The following is a 21,316-nucleotide window of genomic DNA, read 5'->3' on the forward strand; positions in this document are numbered from 1 at the left end:
TTTTCACATTTTATTAAGTGTTAGGAATTTTTGTTATTGTATTGTACCTAAGAGTATGTGTGGATTCGATTTAAACTACTTGAGTTTTAATTGATGTTCGGCTCTTTTGATCCAAGTTCGGGCCAAAGAACATGACTATACTCGAAACGAAGTTATTTTTATTAGTGAATTTTCTTATTTTTCCTCTGATAATTCAAATGAGTTGTACTCGATCTTGAATGGACTGTTTTAGATTCTAACCGAACTTAAGTTAACTCTCGTTAGGATTTAGTTCAATTTGAATCCATCTTTACTTAAGAGGATTTGCACTGGTCGGCCCAGCCCATAGGCTGTGCGGGAAGCAAAACTAACTAAGCCCATATGCACAGCCATAGCCCAAAAATGTTTTTCATTATGATTAACTGAAAATCCAATCTGTTATGATGACCGCTGAAACCAGAAAACCAAAACCAAAGAAACAAGATGAACCATACAAAAATGGAGTAAACTCAGAGTTCAGTTCAGTATTTGTATGAAGAAGGAGATGCTAAAGCTGTAACAACAATGGCAGCAGCAGAAGTAGCTTTGCAGCAGCTTCAACTGCCACTTTCTTCATCATCAATGTTCTTTGGCAACAACCTCAGAAGAAGCAAAAGCGAAAGAATTTCCATGCATCAATCTCCAAGAATAATAGTGTTGGCTGCATTAGTAATTCCCATTCAATGCTTTATCTTTGCAACTATAACTCAAGACTTGTTGTGTTTTCTGGAAAGGAAGACACTGAACTTCAGCTCAATCAAGAAGAAGATGAAGAAGAAGAAACAACCCCAGAAGACTTCAAGACTTGGAGTACATTGCTCAGATTAAAAGGGTTTTGGAGCTCCTTAGAAAAAACCGTGACATGTTCTTTAGTGAGGTACCATTTTTTCATGTGGGATTGTTGATTTCAAGGTTTTTCTTTGATTACAATCAAGGTTTTGATTGCTTGGATTGTGTCCTTTTTTTTTTTTTTTTTTGCTTTTTGAGGTGTGCGTTTTGAATTTTTTTTTTGTTTGTTGTTGTTATTATAGGTTACGTTGACAGTAATGATAGAGGATCCAAGAGAGGTTGAGAGGGGGAGATTGTTGGGGATAGAAGATGCTGATGCCCCCACAAGGGGGGATTTGGCTGAGGCTTTGGAACAAGTGTGTCTAAAATGTATGTTAAATTTCTGAATTTTAATTTGTAAACCATGAATGCCGATCATTCTAAGCTGTGTCGTGCAAATTTTTTGCATATTTATAGATGTAGTTTTAATGGTTGGTTTTAGGATTTAGTGTTGCTTGAAGAATGATTATGCAAATTTGAGCTTCGATAGGCCTTGTTAGATTTCTCTAAGAGCCTTTAGTATACTCAAGGACGGTTTGTCAAAGGATTTTGTTGGATCCTTTCCATATTTCTTAGACTTGTTGTGCCAATTCATTTGGCAAAGAAGAAAGGAGCACTTAATTGTCTATAATCTATGAGAAACACTCACTTGACGAGAGTTTTTCATTAAATAAAATATGCCATTTGTATCTATGATTGCTACCAAAATCTAAGGTTTAAAATTTGCAAAGTCGGTTATTCTATTCCACTTGTTGAGTAATCCTATATACACTAACAATATATACAAACACAAGCACTAACAATATTTTTCATCATATGATTAATTACTATTTTAATTTTAATTCAAAATCACTAAATTATATGAAGATATCTGAACTTTTGTACCTATGGTTAGTGCATGAAGTATTGTTGTTGGCTTGTTTTAGTTTGTGTCTCTTTTACACAACAAGGACAACAGAGCAAATCACGATTAGTTTTATCTGAGAGGATAAGCTTGTTAAAAGTTTGATGAGAGGGAGCAGTTGCAGTGTATGAACCGGCATGGGAAAGAATTATATGCGATTGAGGAGCACGTGGGGATTTTCATAGACATCCTGGTTTTATATTGATTGATAGGAAGCGACTCAATGATGTTTACATGACTAATCATTTCATTTTAGAGTCGAAGCTGCAGCCATAATGTTTCATATCCTTATTATTGCCTTGTACTTGTCAGCTAGATAAAAAGGGGTACAGCAGTGAGAATGTGTATTTATTGGCATTCCTGGGCTGTGAACCTCCTATATTGGGTGGGAAGTTTAATCAGAACATTCACAGTGTCTGGGATGCTCTGTATCCTTTTGATGTATGACATGCAGTCTTGTTGGCCCTTTCTTTCGGCAAGTTATCTGGAGTGATACAACTTCCAGATGGATGAGTAATAGGATCACATATTGCAATAGTGAACGTTCGTTCCTCAAAGACTTGAAAATCATTCTTCAATAGCTGATGTACAAGGCCTTTGAGGAGCTTTCAGGCATAATGTTTTAAGGATCACAGACATGTAGTGCCTCAAAGATTTACCCAGTGTGATTTGGCATAAACACCGCCGTGGGAAAATATCTTGTACTTTGGAATGCCGCCTTCATTTCTGCTTTTTAAGATGGAAAAGAATTTTCCCAACTTGGCAATTTGTGAGATAATCTGCACTTCCGGTTACACTCCTGCTTGATTGGACTCATCAAACTTTAGAAAGTAAATGTCCTCAATTACATAGATTAAAACAATGACTCATGGTTATTGATATTTAATTTTAAAACATGGAATGACAACAGCATTTGATATCCATCACCGTTTGTAATTTGATAGATTGTTAAATCAATTTAGGTTGATATTTGAAACCGTTTATACTGCCATAGTTATGGGAAAAGAAGCAGTTGATTCCTCTCCATATGCAAAAACTTTTACTTTCGTAAAGCGGTTTAGTATATTCATCTATTAGCCTGAATTTTTCTTTCCAAATAGATCATTATTGCATTACTGATGCTGTAATTGTTCATCTACCAGGTGAATTAAGGAAAGGTCCCAAAAGATTGCATTGATCTTCCGATATTAGCTGAGGAATTGATGCAGTGGCCTAATTTAGAGGTATAATGATGACTTGAGAATATGATAATTGGTCACATTTGAGATGCTCTACAGAAACATTGGGTAACTGTGTTGATTGATGTTCACTTTTTCTTTTCTAGTTGACAAAATCCTATCAATTTTCATTTTGCATTGTAGATGCGATAATAAAATGGCACTGGATTTGTTGTTACTCTTTTAAAAATTAGACAAGCCTATACAAACAGGCTCCATGTTTATCTTGTGATGGTGATACCATTGATCCCAAATTTGGAAAGCCTCTGGAAGCTTTACGCTCAGTAGACAATTGCCTTAACATCAGAGAGCTTAATGTTGGTCATGGTGATATTTTTTTTTCAGGGCTTGCCAATATGCATGTGAAATAACTGGCTTTGTTTTAATTTTTTGCCTATACTCATTGATGCAAATCTAGCAAATCCCTATATGCAAGAGTTACGGACACTGGTATTTGGCCGCTAAGAGATCGAATGTTGATTGGGATTCCGCTGCTGAAATTGAAGATTCTGACAACAGTGGTGAAGCAGGAGTGCCTCCAGCAGTGGTTTGTTTCTTGTCATTGTTTTAAGTATTGTTAACAGAAGACATGTCATTTTTAAAGAAAATCAGTAAATTTTTAAAAGATTTAAAACATAGGCATACTTCTTTTTCCTCGGTTGATCTTAATATGAATTGATAATCTCAAACTGAGCACTGTACCTAATACAGGAGACATGGCATTGAAGTTGTGACTGAAGAAGCTAATTCTCTTGCAGGGTTGTGGAGCACTGTACCTATCATGGCTTTTCCAGTTATCATCCGTATCTCTGTAGTCTTAATTTTGTTTTATAATTTCCTCCAGTAGACTTTTTTTCTTCCCATTTTAGTTTTGTAAATAGCAATCAAGAAATAGACTAATAATTTCTGTTGATAAATTAATCAATTTCTACTTTGAACACGGTCCAAATATAGTTGCCGACACATGTTGATATTTTCTGGCTAAATTTTGCCAGTAGATCTTACAAGCTCTCATTCCTGAACTTTTTGTCAATAAGAAATGTTATGTATACTCAGTTTTGAATACACAATTGAGTACTCAAATGTTATTTTATCTTTAATTTAAAATCACTCAATTACATGATTATACATCATTTGGGTGCTTAATTGGGTATTCGAAATTGGTGTACATAGTTTTATTGTTTGTCGACGCAAGCTCATTGATACTCAAAAGTGTTGTTGTGTGCTTTTGATGTAAATTCTTGATTTCTTGCAAGTTAGATTTCAAGGTTGTTAGGAGCCACCAAATCATATGAATTTCTGAAAAGTCAGCTCTCAGTAGAATTAAAAAAGATATCTCAGAGAGTAGTAGCATGGCATGCATCTCCCTGCAGATTTTGATACAGAGAAGTTTATATTTTATTCATTATCCCTCCTGAGTAAATGTAGAACATGTAAATCACTACTTGTATGTGGGCTAGGCATGCTGCCCACGTCGTAACTTTCTCTCCTCTTTTAAGCACTTCCATCTCAGGCCCCATCCTTGCAGTCTATGCCCTTTTAACTCTATGGCACCGCTTGTGTCAGCGTTTGTGCCTCCTGCAGCTCGCAAAGCTACCCAAGAACCAGATGAATTTGGGGATGAACTTAATGAGTTGAACTTCTTAGCCTCTGGTGATGAGCCTGATATATTGGTTAAGAAGGAAAGTCCCCAGAATGAGAAGCAGATATCGGTGGATCCTATATCGTTGTCGCTGAGGGAACCGAGCTTTAACTTGATGTTGCCTCCTGTTATTACATCTCCAAGAGACGCAGCTCCTCGAGTTCCGCCAGTTCTACCTCCTGTAAAAACCAAGTTCATAAGCTGCAGCCTCCCGAACTCCACCACATCTTCTCCTCGATTTGGCTCAATTCTGTCAATGAAAAAATGGAAGAACAATGAAAGGCAAGCTTCTCCTAAAAAAGTTGATAATCTGGTCAGGCAGCATTCATATGCACATTCGCGTCTTTCGTTATCACAGAATGCCAAGCTCACAAAGAGCAAGTCTTGCGGCGAAGGAAGAGCCTCTGCACCACCAGATGAGCTTGAACTTTGCTTTAGCATACCTAGAGCTCCTGAATTCAACGAAATCTCTCATGCCAACTTTTCCAAAGCTGAGACTAACGAAGATTTTTTTGTTAACAATGTTGATCCCTGCGACGAGGACTTCAAATGTGGCGGCTTTTGTATGTTCCTCCCTGGTTTTGGCAAAGCAAAGCCGGTGAGAGCAAGAGTGGAAGAGGCAGCAGTGATGGAGAATGCGATTTCCAGGGCAGTTTCTTTAGAAAAGTTTGAATGTGGATCGTGGGCATCATCTGCCATAGTTCATGATCCTGAAGAGGATGGAGACTGGACAAATCATCTCTACTTCGACTTGCCATTGGAGTTGATAAAAAACAATGCAAATGATGCTCATTGTCCGATCAATGCAGCCTTCGTCTTCAACAAGGACTTGAAGGGTGTGCTTAAAAATGGTTCAACATCAGGAAGAACAACTGCTTGGAAATCCCATGAATCGTCTCGCCACGTTCGGTTCTCTGTATCTTCACCTACAACATCATTCCCTTCATCACCAGCATCATGCATTAGCCCTAGGCTGCGCAAGGCTAGGGAGGACTTCAATGCATTCTTGGAAGCTCAAAGTGCTTGAGAATGAGAGTCTCACCTGTTTTTTTGGTACTTATATATGCAGTGTCTCATTGGTAGAATCTGAAATAAAACTTAGAGTGATCAATATCAATAATAGTAAAATATAAAGGATGGTAAAAATAATGAAATATAAGAAGATTATCTTATTTTTATTTTACATAAAGATAATGTGTTTATATGTCACATAATTAAAAAATGATAAAACATATTTGTTAATAAGAATTGTTATATCAATTATATATTATAATAATGTATTTATGTATTAAAATTTTAATCTTAAAAAAAAAAATGCTACTAGAATTTTTATTCTTTAAATAAATCATATTAATATTTTTATCTTTAAAAAAAATTCTAAAACGTCTTTTCATCAACTAAATTTAAATTGTTTATAAGTTCGATAGTGTTATCTTTTGCCTCACTCCTCACCTGCTCATAGAATAGTAGGACTTGCACTCTAATCTAAGATATTGATTAAAATAACCATTTTTTTACTTTATATATATATATATATATATATATATATATAACCATTTTTTTATCATATAAATATAGTTATTTTTTAAGTTGATTTTATCTTCGAAAGAAAAAGATTATGAGATTTGGGATTGACTGAATGGGTTGGTTGGCTAACCATCGGACCAATCACCCCGCCAACCTTCCCTTCATATTTTTATTTCATTTCGACTCATATTTTAGTCTTGATTGAGTGAATAGGTGAGTTTTATATCTTGATAGGGTGAGTTTATGTCTGGTTGGATAAATCTTGGCTAGATAAGTATAAAACCTAAAGATATTTTAAATATTTTATGTTTTAATCTATATATATAAAAAAACTAGAAAAAAAAAGTGGTTATACAATATATACAAGGAAGAAAAAAAAAAACTATCTTAATCAATATCCCCTCTAATCAGGCAATAGATTTTTTTTTTTTTTTTAATGTATTAAGCTTTATAAATGAGGTAGTTGTCTGATTATGATTTGTATGCATGTTAGGCTTTCAAACTTAAGTTTTATAATTATAATAGAAATAAAAATAATAATAATAATAAAAAGAAGATCCCTTCTTCCTCTGTTGATACCTAATTTTACCTGTAACCCATGTTCTCTAAATCCTTCTTCCACATGCTTTCCTGTGATGTAGTTCTACAAGGACCATATTGTCAAATATGAGAATATTGGGGGCTCTAAGTGTTAAACTTTCTTAATTATTGTCGATCTAACGGTTGGAAATTAATAATACAGTTGAAAAAGAAATGTGTTGTTTTCATAATTTCTAGGGCATTTGATGTTGAAATTTATCGTTAATTATTTTACTAACATGTGACGCAATGGTCCACAAGCCAACCAAACTCGGTCTTGTAACTATCATTTTAGCATGGCTCGATCAAATTGTTAGTTCGACTAATTAGATAGATTAGCGTCGGTGATATAATTAAAATTTTAAAATAAATCTATTAAATAAATTTATTAAATAATATTAAATAGCCAGAAGACTTGATTGAATCTTCAACATCGATATAACAATTATTTTTGTAGTTCTTTCAAGATCGTAATGACTTACTCAACCTACATTCTTACTTTAATGTTTAGTGCTTTCAAGAATCGTGACCGTTTAAACACAATCTAATCCACGTATACTAACTACGATGATTATATGCGTATAACATGAAAAAGAGAAAAAAATATTTCCATACGTAGAATTAAAAATAGGGGTGGATTTGAATTAAGTGAACTCGATTCAAAAATATTTCCATATGAAGTAAAGTTTTAGTTCTATAGTTTAGCTCAAATTTTTTTCTGATGATATTATTTATTCTGTTGTTAATATTATTCAATTTGTTGGTATCCATCAACGATATCTTTAATTAGTCTGAGCAAAGTTAAACTCAAACTCAAATTGATTAATTAGGATTTGAGTTGAATTTAAATCAATTTATATTTGAGTTTAACTCAGTTTAATTCGAATCTAATTCTAACGGAAAACATGACATTTTCCGTCTGGGTATTTAATACTAGTTTATGCTCATGCTAGAACAACCATTTGACCCTAATACAATTTGCCCAGTTTAAACTTTTGATCAATCTCGTCCGAATTACAATTAACACCCTAATAAAGTTTGAAAAGACGGAGAACCAACCCAAGAAGTCTTTCTATATTTTATTATGTTTCTGTCAAGAATCATGTGCACCACATATTTTAGTGCATACAAATACCTACAATTTCGGTGACATGAGAGTGATCAACTTGGTTGTATTGGAGATAAGGACAATTTTGAAAGAGAATTTTTTCTATATTTTTTTATTAATTGAAAGCCAGAAGAGGCGTTGTTGATGTACAAATCTTACATTATTGAGCAACTAAACAAAAATATAGCAATAGTTAAAAATTGTCCTCATCTTTACACCTTTTTGTTGCAGATAAGCTTCTGGCTGCTTCATTGTTTTTTCTGGGTTTTATTTTCTGGTTCTCTTAAAATTTATAATACCTCTTTGAGCAATATTATAAGTAGATACAATAAATAGTAATATATACAAATGAATTGATATGTTATTATGTAGTTAATCAATCTAATTATTTATTTTATCTAAATTGAATGTGATCTGAGTTAAACCCAAAAATGGGTTAATCTAAATTCGGATTGATTTATAAATAGTTAGTTCAAGTAATCAGATATGTCGTTAGAGGTCATAATGAGATTCAAAACTATTCAATCATATTATTACAAAACTAGGTATAAACACAGTTTTTTTTTTTTGTAACAAAGAATCTCATTTGAACTGAATTATCTCTTTAGGTTAAATCAATCATATTAAACATGACAAATCCAGAATTCAGTAACCAATTTCTTAATCACTGACCTAGGTAAATTATAAAAGAAAACTTAAACTTATATTCTTTTATATATAAAATATTTAAACTGAATTATCTCTTTAAGTTTAACCAATTATATTTAGTATAATAAATTTAAAATTTAGTGACTAATTTTATAATTATTGACCTAGATAAATTATAAAAAAAGATTTAAACTTATATTATCTTTTATCATTTAAACACTTTTTTGAAGTGACAAATATAAACACAAATATTAATATTTAAATAATTTTAAATTAAACATAAAATTATCAATCACATTAGGTACCCAAATTTTCCCATGTTAGTTACATGATATGAAATGACATGGGACCCTTGTGCATGATCACACCCACTTGCTCTTTTTGACTCTTGGGGAAAGAAATCAGATGAACAGAGCTTGTGTCTTTCCTAGAAATGGTAGAACATCTCTCTGCCTCACCATCTAAAGCACAATTTCCACATCCTACTAGTTGAGGAGAAAGGCGTAAAAAGAGGGAGAATTCCTCCTCCCAATAACAACATTTCATTATTAATACATAAATTAATATTTATTATTAATATATATAATTTTATTACAAAATATATTATACCAAAAAATATAAGCGGATTTGTTCTATACTGATTCGATAATACTATCTGAAAAATACCAATGATGATAGTTGCATTGATATAAATCACAACCTACATTCATTAACTATGTTATATACGAAACTAGATCGGGTATTATAGTAGTTTCCCAAAATGAACAAACAAGTCTAAAAATTTTGTAATTTCTAATGTTTCCATCATAATATGTATCTCTATACCTCCTACTAGTGGAGAAAAACGTAAAAAGAGAAAAAAAATTATCCAATTATATAATAACACATTATTGTTAATACATAGATTAATACTTATTATTAGTATATATAGTTTTATTAAAAATATATTATGCCAAAAAAAAAAAAGCAAATATGTTTTGCATTAAGTTGATAATATTATCAAATCAATAACAACAAGATCGTTGCATTAATATAAGTTATAATCTACATTCATAAACCAAGTTTATATACCAAACTAATAACATTATCAATCCGATATTGTAGTAGTTTCCGAAAACGAATGCATAAATTGAAAGAATAATGTAATCTCTAATGTTTCTTCTCTACACCTTTCTTTTTAAAAAAAAAATAGAAAAAAAAAATATTATACAAAAGGAGAAAACAAAATCATTGGTGAGCTTTTCGAAGTTTATGGCCAATCATTCTGAGCTCAAATTTCTTCACAGCCCGAGCTGTGGATTTCATTGTTGTATCCAGAATGTAGGGAGTGTTTTCAAAGTCATATTGTGTCAAATTGACAAAAGTAGTGCAGGGTTCTTGCCTGTTTGCAATTGTGCCATGGTAATGGTAGTATCTAATCTTGCCTTCCGTCTTGTGGGTTGTTCTTCCATGGAGGTTCTGCGACATGTGAACTCCAGACGCATATACATTCCGAGGCTGAATGGCGTATTTTCGATCCCTCCTTATCCCACGCTTTACATCCCGGTATACAAGCTTCTCAAACCCCCACTTCCTGCATTTAACAATAATGTCAGCAACAAGCATTTGCATAAACGTGCATATCTACTAATGGTAACAACTTATGTATTGTAAAATCAACCAAATTGAGCACCCAGAATCGATAGGTCGCATAGCAAAATCTACCATTATGTTACAATATCAGCATCAATACAAAATGAAGCTCCAGGACAACCAAATTTGAATTCGATTTTTCTAGACCAATGTGGTTCTACTGGTGTCTTTATGCAAGAAGAGAGCATCAATCATTCAAGAATTTTTCTGTAAGAACCATATCAAATGAACAAGTCCTAATCAAAGATAAGAATCAATCGCTTTCAAACAAAGTTCAGACCTACTCCCACTTCCACCTGCCCGAATGCAACAAACTCCAAAGTCGCGAACAATGACCCAAACACACACATACATACATAACTTCAACCTCAATTCTAATATGTTACAGTATTCATATGATACATTAAATAAATCTGCAGATGCCTTGTATGATGCTGAAATTTCCACAAGGTTTAATGGCTAACAGAAAGCTCATTGTCATTAAAAGGACTATCCTACTCAAAACTCATTGAAAGTTCATTAATGTTGCTTCACAAGAATATCTACCACAGAACCCTGTCTTACCTTTTACTATTTTTACACATTGATCAATTAAATGACAGATTTAAGCAAAATTAGTCTAAAACACAATCATTTCAAAAATGAAGTTCATGTAAGAGCATAAAGATTTAAAAGTTTTACCTCTGAGTTTTTCCAGCATCAGCTTGCATACAAAGCTGACTACTCATATGACTCTGCTCAATGGTGAATTGATCATAGCCAGAAAGGGAATCAAGCAAAGCCTTGATGGACATTTTTGAGGGCACATAAATGTATTCATCAGCATCAAAGAAGAACATCCATTTAGCCATGAACTTGTATCTATGTAAACAATCATTCACCACCAAGAATTGATTGTGATAGTACCCATCAAACCTCTCTTGCTCCTTTATGTCTTGCAACGTCACATATCCCAACTCCATCCATGGCTTCAACACCTTCAAAACCTCAGGATGAACCCCACCGGCATCATAAATCACAAAGTGGGATTTCCCCCCAAATAGTCTCACATGATAAGCTATCCACTCTCTTATCCTTTGTGGACTTAAATTCCCATACAAAGGCGACCCACAATAGAAATAATCATACTTTGGAGCATAAGTAGTATAAATACTAAAATCAACACTCCCTGGAGGCTCTTGAATTGCCTGAATTTGATCCACCGCACTGTGTTTTGCATCAGCACCAAAAGCTCTTGAGGCATGAACCACCAAACTTCCTCCACTGTTGTCACCATTAACGGGTTCATTGAAGGTACAATTTACAACAACAACGGTGTAAATTCTGCCGTATCCCCAGTCGGGGAGGATTCTGTAACCGGAGGCCTCGATGCTCGGCTGTGAATGGTTTAAAGGAACCCACTCACATTCATAAGTGGGCTTTCCAAAGACATGATTCGGCTTTGAAGAAAGGCCAAGAATGGCGAAAGTGTTGAGCCCTCCACGGTAGCTCCCCATGGTGATGAAATTATAAGCTGCAGCTCCATATGTGTTGAAGGCTCGCTTGATGGTGGTGGCGTTGTGGATGATTTGGTCCAGCTCAAGGGCAGGCGGAGGAGGAGACGGCGAAGGAGTTGAAGGTGGAGGAGGATAAGGAGGAGAAGAGGCCAATGGTGGCTGTTGTTGAAGATGAAAGGTAGCGTTTTGGCTGTCGTTCGTGTTGATTTTCGAGATGCAGAGACGTAAATCAGAGGAAGGCATGGTGAAACGAGATGGGATGAATTGGAGAAGAGTTACAATGCTGCAAAGAATCAAAAGAAAGCCTATTAAAAGCTTGAGTTCCGCTGCACAGTTCCATGCCAACCACACAAACAGCTTTTTCTCTTTGTTGTCTTTCTGGTCTCTTTCTTTGAGCGCCATTGTTGTTGATGTTGAGGCTAGTCTTCCTGAGGAAGAAGAAGCCAATGGAGAAGACAAAGTTTCAAACTTTGGCCACAGAAGAAGATAAAAAAAGCAAGCTTTTAGGAGGAAGAAGAAGAGAATGGAGATGAATATCAATCAATTAAACAAAGACAAAATGCCTTCTTTTTCCATCTCTTTCCTCTCTTTCTCTTTTATCTTGGCTCTTCTTTTATAGAGCTCAACAAGAAAATTCAGAGGCACCCCCAAAATATTGTTCCCGTTCCATTGGAGTCCATGATGTTTGGTTCTCAAACACAACCTTTTTATATCATTTGAATAATATGATATATACAAACAAATATTATCAGCTTTTGAAAGATAGTTTGTTTTAGTTTGGTTTGATCCAAATTTATTTTGGTAGAGCTTAAGTTGGAAGTGTTTGCTAGCTTTTGAAATCAAGTTGAACTCGATTTAGAAAAAATTTAATTCGGCCTAGCTTATGATCCTATCTTATCTGATGGCTCAAATTAATTCAAGTTTAGTTTATAGATCAATTTGAATCATGTCAAATAATTATTAAAATAATATTTTTTATCGTTTTGATAATTGTTGTATCAAACATGTATTAAATAAACTTAAGGTATGAATTCGAGTTATGAACTCAAATCAAACTTCTACCTTCAAAGTTGAACTTAAGTTATCTTTAAGTTTGATTCGACTAACTCTAGTCAAATTTAAGCCATTCCATTTTTAATTCAAGCTAAACTTTAACTAAAGGGCATTCAAATTTGATTCGATTTATATCTAACTTAATTGTTTTTTGTAATTTTAAGATATTAATATTAATATAAATACTTAAATAATCATATTATAACACATTAAATTCTATTGAACTATATATATGTGCACACACACATACACCCGCACAATAAAAAACTTATATTTTCTTAATAAATTATGTTTTAAAAAAATATTAGTATGTATTTAGTTTGGATAATTTTTAATTATAAAAAATAAAATATTATCATAAAAGATATATTATTTAAAGAATTACTAGTATATATTATTATTATATTTGATAAAACTAATAAATATATATAATTATTATATTTAATTGATTAAAAAAACCTAAAACATCATATCACTTAAATGTCTTATAATGTTTTTGGGTAAAAATTAGTAATATATTTGGTTAAGTTAATATGTATTATGTTAAATTATTTACTTTTTGTATTTTTGATAATATATTAGAAGTATTTTTAAAATGTTAAATTATGAAATTAGTTAATTATAATTAAAAATATTTTTATTTAAAAATTTTGTAATTAAAAATAAAATTATAATAAAATTAATATTATTTTGATAATGAATTAATTTTATCACACCTTACACCATTAAGATTATCCAAATATTTTGTAATTAAAAAAAAAAACAGATATATAATAAAATATATCGGTCGGTAACATGATTTTTACAGCTCAAAAACCGCGTCAAAATGATGGGCTAGAAATCCCGACACAGCAAGGCATGGGTGTGCCCGGGCTTCTTGCCTTTTTTCTTGTAGATCCCTATACTTTCTTAAATTGAATGCACCCTTTCTAAAAGCCCTAATATCTTAACACATCGCTGAATATGAATGAAAAATATAGTAAGGTTTTGCTGTCCTTGTTTGCAAACATAGAATTCGAAGAAACAGTTGTAACTTGAACTTTTTGAATTGAATTGTGGAGAAATTTTTTGGTATTAATAAATCAGAATTTTGACGGTTTTTATTAGAGTTAGATTTGAATCGAATCGAATCGAGTTAAGTTTAAACTCGACTCGATTCATATATGGGTGGCTTAAGTTCGAGTTCGAGCTCGACAAAGACTGACCCATTTTGAGTTTGAATTCAGTTCGGTTTGGCTCAGCTCATTTTTCGTTATCCAAACTACATCGTTTTAATATATATTAGTCAAAACGATATTATTTTATATCAAAAATTTTAATTAAAAAATCTGACGACTCGAGCTCGATTAAGTTCGGCTCATTTTGAGCTCAACCGAGTAGAGCTCAAACTGGCTCAGTTTGAATCCAACTCTAGTTTTTATAAACTAAAAGATTATTTATTTCTTATATTGAATTAACAAATTGAATAAATTCAAGTTCCAAGAAATGTAAAATTTGTTAATCTCTAATTTGACCAACTTTAAAACAAATTAAATAAATTCAAATTCCAATGATTACAAATTTAAAGTTGATCAGATTGAATAATACTATTACTAATAATAAATTTGTGACAAATTTAAGTTTGAAATTTCATTTTATATTGTTAAAAAATAAATCATTTCGACTCATCAAAACTAATATAAATAATAAGTAAACAAACTTGTATATATGAGCTCATTATATGTATGGTCACGCGTCAATCGTAAATAGTGGGTCGTGATACTATGCATCCAACCAACAAAAAAACTCATTTAACCAATGTTAAGGTATAAGTCATACGTATCAAAATAATATTATTCTTTTGTCTGTATTCATTCATGTATTTATAAGACAAAAATAAATAATAAATGCGGGATACACCTTTATAGAATGGGATACATCTTTGCCTCCATCCCTTTCATGTTCATGAGGATTCTTTGTCATTCTCCCATGAGAAAATATTTCTCTACTTTTCTTTCCCCTTCTCATCCTTTCTGTATGATTATTATTACATTACCGACACTATGGTAAATAGTAAAAATTTTTCATTAATTATGATAAGACCGTTTACAAGAGAGTGTCACATAAGAAATAATAAAAACTTGTTGGAAAGTAAAGGGAGGGTCAGTGGTGCAAAAAGTGAAATTGAAGTTGTGAAGAGGTGGCAGGTGGATCATTAAAAAATATTATTTTAATAAAATTTATTATAAGTAAATTATAAAAATATTAAAATATAATATCAATAATAATTAAAATTTTTACAAATTATATATAATTATATTTTTATATAATTATAATTATTTATATTAATTTTTATTTATATTTAAAATTTTATTTTATTATTAAATAATAAAAATATGATTAGATTAGTTAGATTATTAACGTGTCTTAAAAGTCTTAAGTATTTGATTTCTAAACCAATAATAAACAAGATAAAATATTATATTATGTGTTTTATTAATATTAGGTTGAAGCAATTTAATAAAAGAATTAACCGATAAAAACATTCTAAAAAATAAAAATAATAGATAATTTTAGATCAATTTAAATTAAATTGGATTAACTCTAATATTAAAGAGTCGGTTAGGATAAAAAAATTTTGATGTAATTATAATTTAAATCAAATTAAAGTTAAAGATTTTTAATATAAAACTTAAACTGATATAATACAAATATGATCTGATAATATAAACGGTCAAATCTAATAAAGTTAACTCTTTTTTACAACTTTGCGACCATGTTTACATGGATGTTGTGTTATTAACTGTAAGGTTGGCTCAAATGTACTCAACAAATATGTACGAAATTAAAACGGAATGTAGAGGGGTCATTGAGAACAATAATAAAATATAAGGGCCTCAAATTTACAATAAAATCAATGATTGATACAAATATTGAGGGTTTTATGAACATTTTGCATATACAATATAAAATTTTCCCAAATCCAAGAGGGTGAGCTAAACTTCCTAAGCCCCACCCGCCTACGTCTATGTCGTTTATAATGTCATTAAGTTGATGTAACGGACAACCTTTTGCTTCGTTCGTGTCTTGTTGTTATCTAAACAGATAAAAAGAGTCATTATATTTTATTTATAATTTAAAATAATTTGATTATATAATAATATGTTAATTTATTTATATTTTTAAATATGTCTTTTTATATAAAGTATTAATATATTATAACAATAATAAAATTATATACCTTTATAATAAGTATTAATTTGTGTATTAAATATAATATATCATTAAGTGAGGAAGAGAGTTTTAATTAGAAATAAAACAACTAAACATAAATTAAAGTATAGTTTAACATAAACTTAGACCAACTTAAGCTCAAATTGACTTGAGACAAACTGAACTTGAGTTTATTGAGCTATCTTTAAACTAGTTTAACCTTGACTTGCTTGAAGAGAATTGAGCTTGAATTGGGCTACAATATTGAATCAATAACCAAAGAAAAATAACCAAAACGATGTTATTTTTATCTGTATTGATCAAAATAACGTTTTTTTGGGCATTCAAATCAATTTTTTTATGTTTACAAATTTGGCAAATTGAACATCCTTTCAACTCAAGCTCAAGCTTTTACTGAACAATATTAACTCCTAAACTTAAACTCAAGCTTGTCTGAACTGAGCTCATTTTCGAGCTTAAACAAATTTAATTCAAATTTAGTTCTAAAAATAATTCACAATTACAAAAATAAGCCAAAGGACTATATTCCACCAAAGTTTTAGTTTAATCTCAAAAATATACCTACAATAATTGAAAAACTCAAACTTCTACCTATGGGCTAAATGTCGTTCAAATTTTCAGTTCGATATAAGGGTAAAATTGTTATTTTATCCATAAACAAAATTTTGAAATTTCATATCATTTTCCCTCTAGGTTTTATAAACTAAGACTTCTTCTCCATTCTCAAAGTTTGAAAATTTTAGATTTTACCCCCAGTGTTTGTTTCTATTCTCTAGCCACCACCAATCTGGTCAACAGTCGGTGCTTTTCACCTATCTTTTAGATCCAACCATGAAGGACAACCACCCACTACTATGAAGGACGATGAAATGCTGACTTGATGAATTGAAGAGGAAGAAGTATCAATGCTTCGAATCAAAGAGGGCCATCACATTTTCCTCCAACATTAGCTTTGTTTTTCATCGATTCACACTACAGAAGCTTCGTATGGGGCTGATTCGACGGATATTGAAGCCAATGCTGGAGGAAAATGCGATGACCCTCTTCGATTCCTCTTTAATTCGTTGTGTAGAAGCTTTTTCCTCTGTTGTGGGATATCATCAGTCGTGGCAAAGAGAAGAGAGGACAATGGTGGTCGTCGCTTTCACTGGAGAGTAAAAAACCTTAAAGGTTTGCGGGGGTGAAATGTTACTTTTTCAAAGTTGATATGAGGTGAAATACTACTTTTCAATACTTGAGGGGGGGGGGAATGAAATACAATTATATATTTTTTAATATAAAAGATAAAATAACAAATTTATCTTAGTATTAAACTAAAAATTTTAATAACAGTTAATATATGAATAGATATTTGAGTTTTTTAATTATTATGAATGTATTTTTATGATTAAATTAAAACTTGAGTAGGAGATAGTCTTGACCTTACATAATAATACATCATTTTTACTATCTAAGTTGATGCTCGTTATGTTATAATTAATATTTCTAGAGACAAAGAAGAAATGGTCAAATTATGTTGTGTGGTCACATTTCTTAGAAGATTCTATAAATCTTATGCATGTGACGTGCAACATGCCACAAGCTTTATTTGTGCTATATTATTAAATTATTAACACGCATAACGCGTTCTCATATATGCACTAATCAAGGCTTAATTAATACTTAATATTTATAATCATGAATTACTAAAAAAATATCTTGACTTTATCATTTATATATTTTTATTAAATTCATTTTAATTTTAAGAATTGGGAATTGGGTAAGATGAAACTCGAAGAAATAAATTAAAAAAATGCTCTTAACTCCTTTAGAAAAATAAGATTTTGGTGATTCGAAATCTATAATCATATTATTTTACACTTCAAAGATATCAATACGAGAGGTATTGAACTATCGTGTTTATTTTATTGAGTGAACTGAATTTTTTTTTTTAAATCAAAGAGATTGAATTCTGGAATTTGACCAATGACTTAATCAAAATTTTTAATTTTTTTATATAATATATCAAATATTTAGTATTTTTTATTAAAAGTATTAAATAAACACAATTAATATTATTTATTTTGAAAGTAATGCCATTATTTTGATATATTCAATATAAAAAATAGTGAAATAATTTAATTATTTTAATTAAAAATGTGAAAATTTGGTTATTTTAATAAAAAAAATTTGAAAGTTTAATCTATTCAATAAAAAAAACAAAGTTTGATTTTTTCTATAAAAAAAAAAATGATAGTTTGACACCTTTAAATACTGTTATCCCTTTAATTTTACAATGTGAGAGAGAAAAAACAACTGCAATTTTATAACTCGATTTTGTACTCATATTTTGATTTAGTAACAATTTTTTTTCTGATCGTAGTTTTTTGTTTATTTAGAGTTTTCCATGTAAATAAACCCTATGCTATTTTCTGTTTTGTTTTTTTTTTTATATTCCCATAATCATATCAATTTAATAAATAAAAAATAAAATAAAAATATATGTCCTTCTGTTAGTGTTTACATCCATATTATATTTAAAATCAATAAACTATTTACTAATATTTAAATGTTCACGTCAAATTTTTATTAAAATTTCAAAACAGAGATAATGATATTGAAAGATACCAAATTATCACGTTCTATACAAGTACAGTTAGATTGTTATATTATTTTATTTTGAAAGTAATATTATTAATTTGATATTTTTAATAAAAATAATAAAAATTTGATGACTTTTGCTTCAAAAATTTGAAATATATAATTATTATGTAACATAAAAACCATAAGAGGAGGTTTTATCGGCCATTGAAGAGATCGAGCTTCGAGAATAATGGAAAAATGTCTCAATTTTCTATAACGAACCTGGTTCGTAAAAAAATATAAATTAAGAATATTATATATTTAAAATGTGAGAATAACAAATTAGTTTTGCTGTATAAATCTTATCAAGTAATATTTAATTGGAACGTGCCAAGGAATTACAATTATATAATACATTATTCTAAAGAGTAAATTAAATTACTTTTTGACCCAAGTTTAGGAAAATCACATTCTCCCCCCTTGACTTTTTTTAATAAGAACTTCACCCAACTCAGATCACCACTTATCTGAAACTGAACCAAATATATTGAACAGAATAAATCTCGGATGTAATAGCTAACTTTATAATCACTGAAACAAATAAATCAAAAGTTTAATTTTAATATATCGTTAGAGTAAACTTAATCCTATTGAATCCGAACCACCCATGATAGGTTGACCCAATCTATTGTGATTAAAAAGACAAAATTAACCCTTATAGGTAAAATTGATTTTTTCATTTTTGATAATTATTGAAATTAATTGTCACTCTCTCTTTTAATAAAACAAATAGCGTAATTTTTATTTGGGGGAGGAACTCTCTTATGCTCAACTCACATAAACACTCTCTCCACTATTATTCTCTTCATCAGTAAAATTTTTTTATAAAAAATAAGATAGCAAATTAAGTATGTTATGAATTTTAATAGGAGTGCATTGGATCATTATTCATTATCAACCTTCTAAATAATTTTTCCAAATATACTTTTCTATAATCCTGAAATTGTTTTAGTTTCCACTTACAAACCCTTTGATTATTTTATTTTTGTGTATTTTCCATTTTAACCATATAACACTTTTATGTCATTCTGATTATAATTTTTTTCTACCTAAGTTGCAATTTAGATGACAATTTATAATTTAAAATTTTAATAGACGAAATCTTGAGATTTCCTCGAACCTCGCATGGAAAATGGCAGTCCACTACTCTATTCAAAATAATAAAGTTGTCAAAGTTTGTGAAAGAGCATCATGTTTAGAAGGAACCTTCACCAGCAAGCTCAATTTGAATTGGTTTCCCCGAGTTGTTCCCTTAGGTACACTATATTATATATACATCTTTATTTATTTTAACGTATATTCAATCTGATTGGATTGATATTATTTATTTTATTGATGATATTATTTTTTTGTTAACAAACTTTAACGATATCTTTTGTTAGTTTAACTTAATTCGAGTTTTAACTCAAATTAATTATATAAAATTTGAGTAAAACTCAAGGTAATTTACGTTTGAGTTAGAAACGATTCAAATCTTGTCCTAATTTATTTATTTATTTAGTTTTTAAGCTAACCCTATATAAAAAAAACCAGCCAAAATAATATATTCCATGAGTATGTTATTATGATAATATTTATAATTTGTTTAATTGGAAAATATAAATAAAATGAAAGTTTTGAACTTTAGTTAAATTGTGACTTGGTCATGTCAATGCAATGTGGTCGCATGTTAGTCTAAGAAGAAATATTAAACATCCTCTTATCTATGTTCCATTCTTTGTATTTATACACAAAGAGGTAAAATAATATGTTGAAAACAATTTAAATATGTCAAATATCAATTCTGTAAATTTTGTAAATATAAATTTGGTGTATCCGACTTATAGTTTGTGATGAAACCCAATCAAATACTGTGTGAGATATTGACGTCAGTAATTTCCACAATCCCATTTGTAGAGTTACGTAATCCATGGAAGATAGAAAATGTATTTGATTTTAAGTATTTTCGATTCTTAGAGAGAAGTAACTATTACTCTGTAAAATGACATTATATCTTGAGAAGACAGTTCAGACATTTAAATAGATATCTAATATCAATAACTCATCTACACCAACTATTCTTAATAGTTAAAGTAAACCACATTAGGTGTTATGGGTGGACTCAGACTTAAATATATAATTATTATGTAAAATAAAAAATATTAGATTTCCTGATGAGGCTATCCTTTCAAAATAATTATTATATAAAAACCATGACCGGAGGTTTTACCGGCCAAGAGATGAAGTAAGTAATATTTAATTGGAACGTGATAAGGAATTACAATTATATAATACATTATTCTAAAGAGTAAATTAAATTACTTTTTCACCCAAGATTTAGGAAAATCACATTCTCCCCCCTTGACTATTTTTTTAATAAGAAACTCCACCTAAATCAAATCATCACTTATTTGAAACTGAACCAAATATATTAAATAAAATAAATTTAAGATTTAATAACTAACTTTATAATCACCGAAACAAATAAATTAAAAATTTAATTTTAATATATCGTTAGAGTAAAGTTAAACCGTATTGATGATTTAAACCCATGATAGGTTACCTTAATCTATTAAGATTAGAAAGACAAAATTAACCGTTATCAGTAAAAGTAATTTTTTTACCTTTGACAGTTATTGAAATTAACTATCACTCTCCCTTTTAATAAAACAAATGACATAACTTTTATTTGGGAGAGAAACTCTCTTACGCTCAACTCACAAAAACACTCTCTCCACTATCATTCTCTTCATCAGTAAAAAATTTTCATAAAAAATAAGATAATAAATTAAGTAAAGTATGTTATGAATTCTAATAGGAGTACATTGGATCATTATTTATTATCAGCAT

The 21,316-nt window shown here is 30.2% G+C and overlaps 2 protein-coding genes and 1 pseudogene across 2 annotated transcripts; 2 read left to right on the top strand and 1 right to left on the bottom strand.

The window, feature by feature from the left end:
* The first annotated feature begins 425 nt into the window (after positions 1-425).
* On the top strand, positions 426-3,906 carry LOC123227436 (annotated as a pseudogene).
* Positions 3,907-4,145: 239 nt separating this feature from the next.
* LOC123228282 lies at positions 4,146-5,690 on the top strand. Its single transcript, XM_044653630.1, has one exon. It carries the CDS (start codon positions 4,515-4,517, stop codon positions 5,634-5,636), a length of 1,122 nt encoding a protein of 373 aa, XP_044509565.1. The 5' UTR covers positions 4,146-4,514; the 3' UTR covers positions 5,637-5,690.
* A 3,963-nt stretch (positions 5,691-9,653) lies between these two features.
* LOC123227201 (galactan beta-1,4-galactosyltransferase GALS3-like) lies at positions 9,654-12,174 on the bottom strand. Its single transcript, XM_044651903.1, has 2 exons — positions 10,785-12,174; positions 9,654-10,044 (listed from the first exon to the last, which is right to left on the bottom strand). Exons 1-2 carry the CDS (start codon positions 11,999-12,001, stop codon positions 9,699-9,701), a joined length of 1,563 nt encoding a protein of 520 aa, XP_044507838.1. The 5' UTR covers positions 12,002-12,174; the 3' UTR covers positions 9,654-9,698.
* Positions 12,175-21,316: the final 9,142 nt, after the last annotated feature.

Source organism: Mangifera indica, chromosome 10, assembly GCF_011075055.1.
Source record: "Mangifera indica cultivar Alphonso chromosome 10, CATAS_Mindica_2.1, whole genome shotgun sequence".
Lineage (NCBI taxonomy): Eukaryota > Viridiplantae > Streptophyta > Magnoliopsida > Sapindales > Anacardiaceae > Mangifera > Mangifera indica.

What these genes read in the sequence shown, in the direction of transcription:
- LOC123228282 (XM_044653630.1), top strand. Translation starts at nt 4,515, where the DNA reads ATGGCACCGCTTGTGTCAGCGTTTGTGCCTCCTGCAGCTCGCAAAGCT.
- LOC123227201 (XM_044651903.1), bottom strand. Translation starts at nt 12,001, where the DNA reads ATGGCGCTCAAAGAAAGAGACCAGAAAGACAACAAAGAGAAAAAGCTG. An exon ending in GATGCTGGAAAAACTCAGAG is followed by an intron (nt 10,045 to 10,784) that starts GTAAAACTTTTA and finishes TGTTAAATGCAG; the next exon opens with GAAGTGGGGGTTTGAGAAGC.